The sequence below is a fragment of the Eurosta solidaginis genome, chromosome 1 (assembly GCF_040869045.1).
Source record: "Eurosta solidaginis isolate ZX-2024a chromosome 1, ASM4086904v1, whole genome shotgun sequence".
Classification (NCBI taxonomy): domain Eukaryota; kingdom Metazoa; phylum Arthropoda; class Insecta; order Diptera; family Tephritidae; genus Eurosta; species Eurosta solidaginis.
The window spans coordinates 375,234,952-375,247,621 of NC_090319.1; the positions used below are offsets into that span (position 1 = coordinate 375,234,952).

General features: G+C 36.7%; 1 protein-coding gene across 2 annotated transcripts in view; it reads left to right on the plus strand.

Moving 5' to 3' along the window:
* Window positions 1–5,008, plus strand: part of Ctr1B (Copper transporter 1B) — a 42,196-nt gene extending 37,188 nt beyond the window's left edge. Inside the window, exons 1-2 of one of the 2 annotated variants that reach the window (XM_067763106.1) lie at window positions 2,004–2,033; window positions 4,392–5,008. In XM_067763106.1, coding sequence (XP_067619207.1) covers window positions 2,019–2,033; window positions 4,392–4,871 — 495 coding nt within the window. In that variant the 5' untranslated portion in view covers window positions 2,004–2,018 and the 3' untranslated portion in view covers window positions 4,872–5,008. Of the gene's footprint in view, window positions 1–2,003; window positions 2,034–4,391 lie in introns of those variants that run through there. The other variant, XM_067763102.1, reaches the window with a different exon arrangement.
* The last annotated feature ends 7,662 nt before the right edge of the window (window positions 5,009–12,670 follow it).

The window sequence follows — 12,670 nt, forward strand, 5'->3', positions numbered from 1 at the left end:
TTAAAACTGGTTACTTTTTTAAAACTGGTTACTTTTTTAAAACTGGTTACTTTTTTAAAACTGGTAACTTTTTTAAAACTGGTTACTTTTTTAAAACTTGTTACTTTTTTAAAACCGGTTACTTTTTTAAAACTGGTTACTTTTTTAAAACCGGTTACTTTTTTAAAACCGGTTACTTTTTTAAAACCGGTTACTTTTTTAAAACTGGTTTCTTTTTTAAAACCGGTAAATTTTTTAAAACTGGTTACTTTTTTAAAACTGGTTAATTTTTTAAATCTGGTTACTTTTTTAAAACTGGTTACTTTTTTAAAACTGGTTACCTTTTTAAAAGTGTTTACTTTTTTAAAACTGGTTACCTTTTTAAAAGTGTTTACTTTTTCAAAAATGGTTACTTTTTTAAAACTGGTTACTTTTTTAAAACTGGTTACTTTTTTAAAACTGGTTACTTTTTTAAAACTGGTTACTTTTTTAAAACTGGTTACTTTTTTAAAACTGTTACTTTTTTAAAACTGGTTACTTTTTTAAAACTGGTTACTTTTTTAAAACTGGTTACTTTTTTAAAACTGTTACTTTTTTAAAACTGGTTACTTTTTTAAAACTGGTTACTTTTTTAAAACTGGTTACTTTTTTAAAACTGGTAACTTTTTTTATGAAATAACCTATTTCTTTTTTGTAGTTTGTAACTTTTTGAAAACATTAACCCAAACAAAAATACATTATAAGTTTTATGTTATGTGTAATTTTTAGGCAATCTAATCTTTCGTAAGTTTTATTTTTGACAATTCTTAACGTTTTTGTTTAAATTATATCTACATTGCACCATATGCGTAATTTTGGGGGAAAACTTGAAATGCGACGCATTTCCTCATACAAGTCGCATTTCCGCAATGACTCATTTACCGCATTTGCAAATGTGATCCACACTTTTGACATTTTCTTACTTAAAGAAACCCCGCAAGAGAATATTGTTTAAACGACGTATCATAATCTGGGTACTGTACCAGAGTTATAAATACCAGTTTCCACTCTTTTTTTTTGGCCAAACCGACGTTTTTTAAACGGTTTTATTTAGCATGATTTGACAGGCCGGCCGGAACGAATTTTGTAATTAAAATTTAAGTAACTTCCCGATAAGCTACAAACGTGAAACTTGGAATATATTTCAGAACCCGATGACAATGCCATGGTAAGAAAAAAAAAACTCCGATAGCTGGTGCATGGATCTAAATATTTAAAAAAATCGTATTTGTGGTCCGATTTGGCTCATATTTGGAACAACTATTTCATACAGTCCGGTAGAAGTGACATCAGAATACTTTGGAGTTCGAGGATGGACAGCATACGTTTCGCCGAGTCGAGGAAAGTCTTTGGAAGGATTGTGAATTGAGGACTTAGATTGTAACAAATTGTTAGGAAAGAGTCCTTGGAATAATGAGTCACTAAATGAACTAAATAGAATGAGAAATAATAGGGAATTAAATAAAGACTAAAAACTGAGAAAAAAAATTATTAAAAAAAACTTTTTAAGTTAAACGGTTTTATTGAAAACAATACTTACATTAAGTAATAATAATACTAAAAGCTAGAAAATAATTAGGTAGGTCCTAGGTCATCACTAGTCATCACACTCCTCATCAATCACGTTGGGCGCGTGAAATTTCTAAAAATGTGAGGCGTAGCATAAGCTGATTAAGGTTCAGTTGGTCTTACTTATGACTATCAATACAAAATTGACGCGTCCAACGCTTTTATTTAATTTTCTGATCAACGTCCTATATTGATGAGGAATGTGATGACTAGTACCTAGGACCTACCTAATTATTTTCTAGCTTTTAGAATTACTATTACTTAATGTAAGTATTGTTTTCAATAAAACCGTTTAACTTAAAATTTTTTTTAAATTATTTTATTTAGAAATACGTCAGTGCGTTTTGTTGTGGTGGATTGGTGTGCTCGCAGTCGAGTTTTGCAGGGAAGGTTAGGCGAAATGCGAATGAGGGCAATATAAACGCTTTCAAATGAATCATTCGGAAGTACGCATTTGAGGCCAGTGGAAATTTAGTGTTAACCAAATAAATTTGATTTTTAGATAACAAGCTGAAACAACAAAAGCCACTTTTATCAAATACATGCATGTAAAGACATGTGTGTGCATAAACAAATAATGAAAAAATAAAACAACTAACCAGTCTGCGAACACATATACTAATGTTATATAGAGCAAACAATGTTTTATGAATTATTGTTAGAGAGAAACAATGGTAAAAGGTTAGAATGCTAAAGGCACGAATAAAAAAAAAATAATAATAACCTTGCCTTTTAAAAGCCAATGTCGCCAATGAAGGCCGAGGCACAATCAACTTTTTCATATAGATGCGTCATTATATAAGACAAATATTTGCTACGATATGTATTTTGTGCCTTATTCATTTGTTAAACTGCAGTTTTTAATTGTGAAAAATGTTAGAAAAATACCAATGAGTGTGAAAAATAATTTCATTTGCAAAGTGTGAAAGCATCCTTAGCCAAAGCACATGTTGAATTCTTCTTTTTATACTTTGCTTACAACACAAGTTGGAAGTTGACTACTTTTCCATATCAGATGGCGCCAGTGTCGCTCAATCTACCGTTCTCCATAAAAATACGTGCAATCTATTAATCATGCATAAGATTGCGTTAAACGCACGTATACGAAAAATGGCTTATATGACGTGGCTTTAAAGATATGCTCTAAAATCATACATATAAAATTATATATATTTGTTAGATATTTGTGAATCTGGCAACGATATTTACGTGTTTTGTTTACAGTTTACTGTTTATTTTTTTTTTTATTTTATGGTGTTTCAGGGGCCAAATTCGCTAAATATTTATCAGGAAGTAGAATTAAGGTTTTTGTAAAAAACAGTGAGTAAATTCAATTGAGAGTATGGACGATTTAGCATTGCTTGACGTTTAAATAACACAATTTTGTATTGCCTTTCCTGCAATTTTTAAGGAATGAATTTTTAAACTTAACTGTAATGTACTCTTTCGCCAAAACACGACCGAGGTGCGATTTTAAAAACTTATTCTTAAGCCTTTTAATGATTGGTGTGACTCTCACCACTTGGGATTTTTAGTATGGTATGAAAGTGCTCCATCTCCACTTAGGGAATCATAAATAAATAAATGTAAGGCGCGATCACCTCCGAAGAGATCTAAGGCCGAGCTTCTCTTCCAATTTGCGTCGTGCTCCTCTTGATTTTCCCTACAAATTGGCCGGACGGGACCTACATGTTTTATGCCGACTCCGAACGGCATCTGCAAGGCAGATGAGTTTTCACTGAGAACTTTTCATGTCAGAAATACACTGGAGCGCTTGCCAAACACTGTCGAGGGGCGACCCCGCTTAGAAAAATTTTCTTCTAATTGAAAACCCTTATTTCTAAAATTTTGATATTACTTTGCCCGGGGTGCGAACCAAGGGCATACGATGTGATAGGCGGAGCACGCTACCATCACACCACGGTGGCCGCCAAGGGAATTATAGTTTTGTTTAATGAAAACATTAATTTTTCCTTTCCACACAGGGCCACTTGTTCTATTAACCAACATCCGGCAGCCGGATCAAATAACAATACGCATTTTACTAAAAATACTTAAAATCAATACCAATCAATTTTTCCTTAACTTTAAAGAAAAGCCACATAACTTTTGCTGTAAAATGTTGCAAAAATAAAGTTTGGAATTTGTTAGCGTAAAAATACCACAATTAATCCAAAGAAAGAATAATAGGAAAAGGCCTATTCCGAAACGGCAGTACCGTCCCAAAATGAGCTGCATTCCCAAAATAGTCAGGAGAGCAATCCCTAAGCGGTGGCGAAATTTTCCTATATGGTCCTGATAGAATTGATTCCCAAAACCATTTCGTAAATATCGTGAAACGATCAAAAATTGCTTAGATTTCGATATATATGATCTATATTTGAAGGCTGTGTTGTAGTGGTATCATGCTCGCCTACTACAACGAAGGTCCTAGGCGTAACTTTTTAAAAAAAGTTTCGTGGAGGTGGTAGCAAATACTACTGGTCTAAGCCAAATAGCCTCAAGGGTTCACCGATTTAAAAAGATATGCTCTTCAGTGTGGTGCCGAAGGGGGAGGGGTTCACTGCCCACATCTTCAAAATTGTTGAGACTCTCTTAATATGCCCCATGACAAAATATCTTTGGCCAAGCTGCCTATACTTCAATTTTAAACACACTACCAGTACACGACGGCTGCCGCCACGTTTACAAATAATCAAAAAATTACTCTTGTCTGTATCCAAATACGATGATAATAAATTTGCATTTTTAAAAATTATGCGTTATCTAAATTTTATTATTTTCTTTTCTAATCTTAATTTCAGTTCCACGGAGGGCATTGCGAACGTATAATATGGCGCAGTTGGGTCGCCAGAACTGTTTTGGAGTTTGTTTTATCCTGTCTCGCTTGGTTCTGCATTGCCTTCAGTTACGAAGCCTTGAAATTTTTACGCCAACATCTGCATAAACGTTCAGTACTAAAGACAACAGAGCGCATAACTTTGGAAATAGAAGTGAGACGTAATGGTGCTCATCCTCCTGGCTGTACAAACGCATCACCACTTCCATTGCCAGAGATCGAAGTCAAATCACATGTGACACGTATTTTTGCATCAGATCACATAACGCAATCGCTACTGAATGTGGTGCAAGTCGCCATATCATATTTGCTGATGTTGGTTTTTATGACTTACAACTATTGGTTGTGTCTGTCTGTGGTTCTTGGTTTGGGTTTGGGCTACTTTTGTTTTGGTTGGATTGCACAGAACCATAATACGATTGCTGGCAACGATTGTTGCACATAAGGCTGGGTGTAAATATTTTTGTAATAATTTAATGCTACGTAATATTTTAAATCAAGCCATTTTGTTAGTTCAAGTGATTTTTTAAAAGTATTTTTGTTTAAAATTTGATAAATTAAAACACATTTTTTTATAATAAACACGTTGTCCGGTGTAGTACTGGTGAACCGCCAGGGTTTTCAAGCAGTTGGGAGTCGTAGTGACCTTATCGGTTCGCGAGAATGTGTATGATGCATGGACCAGTCAGGTTGTGGGCAGCAACTCGAAGGCAGTTCAACAAAATAAGCTTTATCGTATGTGACCATCGACACAGCGATAATCCAGCTGAGGGGACCCCAGACAGTAAAAGGAAGATGAAGCTCTCTGAAAGCACGGAGTTCCAGTTGGAGTTATATCACATTGAGTATATATTAGAGCTTATTAGTGGACATATCGCATTATTTTGGCGGTCCGAAAGCCATTGCTTCCAAATCAATACTTAGTAGGTGCCTTTTCGGTTTTCCATATATACTTTGACGGAAGCTACCAGTATCGTTCTAACTAGCTCAACAGCGCTATATATATGATTGAAAAGCCGTTGGTTTCTAATCTACACTAGCTTTGAACGCCATTTAATGATGGTTACAATTCAGCAGGAATGCGCCAAGAACCGCGATGAGCGCTCTTTACGTTACAAATTAGTGTAGCAGCAGGAACTCAAAGCCCCGCACTTATTACATGTGGCAGCATGCCGGGAACTGGATTCCAAGGACTGCGAAGTTCGCCGACTATATCTTCGAAAGCCTGCCGCTGGATTTCAGAGTGAGCTGCATATTCATGTTTGGGATGTAATCCCGAGGCTGACGACATTGCAAGATATATTGAAAACCTCTTAATTGGTGTACGGATCCAGATATTTTAAAATTCGTACGAAATACTGAAACTGCGTACGATTTTTTAGTGGTTTCCAGATGACCTAAATGCTTGAAATTGGAAACGTTGTTTAGATGCCGATGAGAAAGCAGTACGTATTGCAAAAAATTCCCTTATGTTTTCGCACGAATCGCGATATATAGAAATTTTAACAATTATAACTTGCTTACTACGAAATTTCCAATGTATATGGACTTTACGTAAGCTCTAATACCTCATCGATCAATTCCTCAGCCCATTATCGCTCACTTAATGATAAAGAAGTACTGTTTTTTACAAACTTTTTTCGACAGTTTCGGCCATCAATGATACGAACTAAACTTTAGTCACTTCTCGATAGAGCATTTTTATGGTTTGTTAAAATCGGAAAAGAATTAAAATAATTCAATTCACGATTAATTGCATATGAGGTGACAAAGTTATGCATTTTTATGAAAATGCACCAGATCAAGAGCGCTCTTAGTAAATAACCAAAGCAAATAACTTAGCAACCATCTCTCTTATGTCCCCAAAACACCATGTACATAATGAGGCGAGAATACTCCCCATTAGGGAGAGAAATGCTAACCAAACAGTTCCTGTTGAATACCCAGAAACCTGGGCATCCCAACAGACATCTTATTGATGAGCCAACACCGCCCAGGGGCTTAAGGAGTCATCTCCGTAAGCATTATGAGGAAATACGGCACCTTAAAACACAGCCGTATGAAGCCAAAAAACACAAGCAGGTCCTCAGTGAACTCCACAAACAGACGTCGGACCTTTATGCCAGGAATTGCCCGGTGAATCCTGTACTCAAAGAACAATACCCAAAACTTGCAGAAGGGGAACGCACACTCTCTAGGGAAACGCGAGTCACTCTAGCTCAACTTCGATCTGCATACTGTAACAGGTAAAACACTTACCTATCCAGAATCAACCCCGACATACAAAACATATGTCCTGCTTGTAACGTGTCCCCACATGACACCGACCATCTCTTTAACTGTATTGTGGAACCAACGCCTCTAACACCCATCTCATTATGGTCCACCCCTGTTAAAACAGCAAGTTTGCTTGGACTCCCGTTAGGGGATATTAATCATCATCCGGTGGCAAAATCCTGAGCCAGATAAATAATTTTGCATGTAAATGCAACAACAACGATTTGAGCCAGATAAATCCAGATAGAAGTCTGGTTCAACCCTGCAAAAATGCTCTCGTCATTGCACGTCGTTTGACTAGTCATTTTACGGGCATAGGTTATATTCATAGTCACATTTGCATGGGCGTGATTAGGTTTTGTGACGAAATTTTTTGTAGGGAACTTGTGAGCCAGATAATTTGTTAATTACTTCTTTTTAGTTTGGCAACGCTGCCTTTAATGAACCTAATTTTTCAAAAATAGATGTCGCTGACACAAATTGGTGCGCAGTGATAGAAAATAGAAGATCTTATGCATTTACATACACACACATATATTTATACATTTCCCCTTATAAACTCGTAAAAACTTCCATTGCGACCATTGGTAATCTAACCGAAAAGGTTCTTACAGGGTATATCAGCTGTTCGAAATGGTGCTATGCGGATTGCATTCCAAAAGCAAAGGATATCATAGGGGCGCACTGTTTTGAAAATTATGTCAAAAAGCTGCAACTAAATTTAAAACCTATTTGATTTTAACTATGACTATGCGCCAGGGAGTTTGTTTTTTGTTTGTCATTTGCAAACTGGTGTAGCATTTGCTACGTCATGGCAAAAACACAACAACAGAAACCGTAGTTTATTTTTTCTATATTGAATAGTAATCCATCAACTGTCAAAACAAAGCAAAAAATGGAAAGACAAATTAAAAATAATTTTATTCGAAAAGTGCAAAAATGTGAATGTGAACACGATTGTCTAGTATTTTCGAGAACCCTGCAAACATTTGCCGTCTTTCAGTGAGTTTTACAGCTCCAGCTCACGCTCAATTCTCACGGGAATGCTCTGGATCATTGAGAGACTTGAGAAGCAGATGTCATGAAATTTTCGCACACGTGAAATGTGATAGGCAGATGTCGCCGCTGTTTTTCATTTAACTCATACGGCGAAAGGCTAAGCAGCGACATCAATTTTTGAAAAAGTAGGTATATTAAAGGCCGCGTTGCCAACCTAAAAAGAAGTAATTAACAAATTATCTGGCTCACAAATTGAACCAGACTTCTATCTGGATTTATCTGGCTCAAATCGTTTTTGGTGCATTTACATGCAAAATTAATTATCTGGCTCAGGATTTTGCCACCGGATGATAGTTATTGATTCCTACAGGCTTAAGGGTTCGGTCAAACGTGTTTCGTACGACAAACGTCCGTATGTACAGCACACGTCGGTGGGTAAATGCCGCATCAGTCCTACGTTTTGCTATATATCGCCAGGGAATTTAAGAATGTTATCACCCGCTGTCGATAAAAATACTTCTTTTGAAGGAGTAGTAGCATCTAGGAATTCAGCTCTCACGGACCGCGCAATTTTCCGCGTTTAGCATCGGGCTCGAAAGCGCGCTACGGAGCTATTTGCAACTCTCACGCTAATCGGCTAGGGAACCATTTTCTCGTTTGGTGAGTAGTATGTGCTCCATGTGCATACACAACATCAAAAACCGTAGTTTATTTTTTCTATATTGAATAGCAAATCATCAACTGTCAAAACAAAGCAAAAAATGGAAAGACAAATTTAAAAATAATTTTGTTCGTAAAGTGCAAAAATGTGAATGTGAACACGGTTGTCTAGTATTTTCGAGAAATAACAAAAAAGTGATCGATACCATAAAGAGATCGATTCAGGCAGCACGATCTTCATACTCACTTATTTGACGCTTAGCCATTTAAACGGGTTTGGTCCTCCAAAACATCACAGTCAGTCCTACGTTTTGCTATCTAACGCCAGGGAATCTGAGAATGTTATCACCCGCTGTTGATAAAAATACCTCTTTTGAAGGAGTAACCGCTAGGACTTCAGCTCTCACGGACCGCGCAATTTTCCGCGTTTAGCATCGGGTTCAAAAGCGCGCTACGTGTGCTATTTGCTACTCTTACGCTAATAGGCTAGGGTACCATTTTCTCGTTTGGTGAGTAGTATGTGCTTCAGGTGCCTACTGACCATATCCCATCTGTCACTTACGCATATCATATTATTGATGATATTGCACAGGGATAAAACGCTAAGACTTCCTTCTATCCTCATTCGCTTTTGAGCGAGGTCTTCGCATTCGCCGAAGGTGTTGAGTACGTCGCCAATGTTTCCGAATTAATAAGCAGTGAACGCATTCAGATATTTGCGGAAGTAACAGTTTCCGGTTAAGAAGCTATTCGCTTCAACCGTGAGTTCAGTTTGGAAATTAATTCCCAGCTCCAATTTGATGTAGTTGTGCTGCGCACAATCCATAGTCGGATTGCTTGTCGTGCCTATATGACAACAACATCTCTACTTACTTCTGCTCCGTTTTCATACATTCCTTTGCTTTTCCCAGCGAGAAAATATGTATAATGGTTCCCGGAGCAGGCATTTATGAGCCGAACTTCAAGAAATCGATACCAATGACATTGGAGTAGCATTTTTCAGGCGGTAATCCACGTCCAGACTACCTAGCCAAGCAGGCTGCTATACAAACATTCAATGATCTAGAGCCCTTCTGTACCACCAAAGAAACCATAGAGGAATCATAAGTAGCTGGGGGACAAAGCAGTTTAGACAACACTGGATTGAATGCCCAAGGCAAAGACAAACCAAAATGTTAATACTAATCTATAAGCTTTTGTGAGCTGGAGGATGAGACGCCGAGACTCTTCTATCTAGGTGGCGTGACTCTTAATGATATGGAGTAAAAATCCTGAAGGGGTACTTAAATAGATCAAGCATAATAGATCTAAGTAAAGGTCGCAATGCATCGAGGCTTAGTAATAATAATAATAATGTGATTCCCGCAACAACCAGGACAGATTCTGTGGAAATCGTACAATCTCCATTTTTGCTTAAGTCTGTGATCTATCATCCCTCCATTTACACTGGGCATGATCTAGTTTAGCTTAAGCTGCCGCATGCCTAAATGATAGAATATAAACCGTCCGCGAAAGCGACGAGAAGGGTTAATTCTAACATAATGTAGGAGGCACCCCCACCTTGATATTTTCAACTTTGTTTGACCTCCAATCTTTTGTACGTTATATACCGGTCTCTCAAGCAGACTTTTAAGTGCATTATTGCCTCAATCATGTCAGCCCAACTGGCTAAATTAAAAGCACTTTTTACGCCCAACGTGACCAGTAAGAATATTAGTCTGCCCCATACGCTATTGCTGCAGTCAAGCGTTGTATTATAGGGTTTCCCATAATTTTTCCTGCAGTTTCGTTGGCGGAAAAACGGACAAGTTTTCGGGTCTTCCTTGCCCTTTAAAATAATAACTGCCCGCCATCTGGTGGAGAAAATTCTCGCTCCGAGAAATTTGTTGTGCAAATGCAACAAAAACTTTCGGGACTTATTTGCAGCTAGCCTAATTACATATGTGAGTTTTTTGATATTTCACGGAGCTTTCCTTCACTGTACGGTATTCAAAGCTCTGTATCGTGGACTTTTTCTACTTTGCGGTCTATATGGGTAACGTGGCAATCCTCTCTAGATGGTTGCGGTTGAGGGGAAATATTACTTATACTTACCGTTAAAACAATAAATGAACTTTCCCGATGGTTGACTTTTCTCAATAAAATTGTTAATATACTTGTGGTACCAATAAAAATAGAGATTTATTTTTATAATTCATTTAAAACTCCTCTTACCTAGCAATAAATATTAGATTATAATATTAAGATTTATGTATACATTTCCGTTGACTTAACCAACAAACAACCAATATTGCAAAATGTTTTTTTTATACATCACTGGTATTCAATTAAAATAGTAGACTTGAAATTAAAAATATTAAACTTATGTGATATTCGTGCTTGCGTTATTTACGTAGGCCCCAAACTTATTGCAATAAAAGCACTTATAACGTATTTTTTTCTGAAAATAATGCCACCCTGTTGATTCTTCTTCCCTCTTTCTTGAGTTTGTGGTTACTTTCACAAAATATTTTCTACTGAAAATGGATTTCATTAGTTCTAAGAGTGCAACATGAGGGTAAAATTGTTTCCAGAAAAGAAAATGCCATTAGTTTAAAACAAATCGAGACCAAACCAAAAAGGAGTAGAAGAAGATTACGAAATGCGAAATTAAGTTCTAGGCATTTTTCAGAAGTTTATATCAAAATATATATTGTGAATTTTGGAAAGAGAATAAATCAATTAATTAATACAATCCCTTAAAATACCTCGCAAATAAATTTCGCAAAAACTACAAACTGACATCTTTTATTATTTCTATCCTCTTTGATCAAACTAAGAACATGTTTTGCTCGTAACACATTTTTAGCCACCACTATAGTAGTAATTACTATTATTTAAGTAATTACTTAGGGTAAAAATTGAAACTGTGAGGTTTTGGTCTATTGAAATCTTAAGCTGAGTATCCACATCAAAATAAAAAAGCCATACAAAAAAGTGAGGAAGGCTAAGCTCGGGTGTAACCGAACATTACATACTCAGCTACCAAATTACAGCATGCAAAACTTTTAAATTACCTTCTTTTAAAAGTGGGCGGCGCCACGCCCATTGTTAAAAAATTTACAAATTTTATATTCTGCGTCATAAGGTCAAACCACCTACCAAGTTTCATCGCTTTATCCGTCTTTGGTTATGAATTATCGCACTTTTTCGGTTTTACGAAATTTTCGATATCGTAATGTGGGCGTGGTTATAGTCCGATTTCGTTCATTTTAAATAGATGAGTGCCCACGAACTTACATACCAAATTTCATTAAGATATCGTGTTTACGGACAGACGGACGGACGGACATGGGTAAATGAATTTCTTTTTTCGCCCATATAATTTTGATATATAGAAGTCTATATCTATCTCGATTAGTTTATGCCGTTACGAGGTACCGTTATGCGAACATAATTAATATACTCTGTGAGCTCTGCTCAGCTGAGTATAAAAAGCTCAAGGAAAAATGCATTTGTCAAGTAGTATTCACCAGTGTTGCGACTTCCAAAAATATGGTGGAAAATCTCCAAAAAGTGTGGCAGAACTTTTGAAAGAGCCCAATGATTTCCTTTGTATGATATTCAATATAAAAAATATATTCCGGAGACTTACTTAATTTGCGCTTAACCGTTTAAACGGTTATGGCCGTCCAACAAAGCGCGCCACTCGCTTCTTCGCTCCGCCAACCGGCGCCAATTGGTCACACCAAGGGAGTTTAAATCGTTTTCCACCTGGTCCTTCCAACGGAGTGGGGGCCTCCCTCTACCTCTGCTTCCATAGGCGGGTTCCGATAGAAACACTTTCTTGGCCGTAGCATCATCTTTCATTCGCATAACATGGCGTAGCCAGCGCACCCGCTGCGTTTTAATTCGCTGGACTATTTATTATAGTTAACGATTCGCAAATAAAGCAATGGCAAATGTGGCTAAAAAAGTTAGTGAATTGCACTACTGGTTTCGTCAATTAATATATGTGTGACCTTAAGAACACATTCGGTTAAATACCAGGCACAATAGTGTTTGTATATAGATACATATGAGTTTTTTGCATGGAATTTGCACATTTATTTGAGCACAAGTGTGCTTTTTCTCTTGTTCTGTGTATTCTCTTTGAGCAAGTACTCAATTTGAATATATTGATTTTATAAAATTTTCTTTTGAGCGTTTGCTTATGAAGTGGATTTATAGCTATATAGTTTAGTTCATAGTACAGGTTTACAAGTATGATATGTATGAGAAGGAAACAATTCCTTTCTCTTTCTAACACACGGCAGTTTGACATTTCGG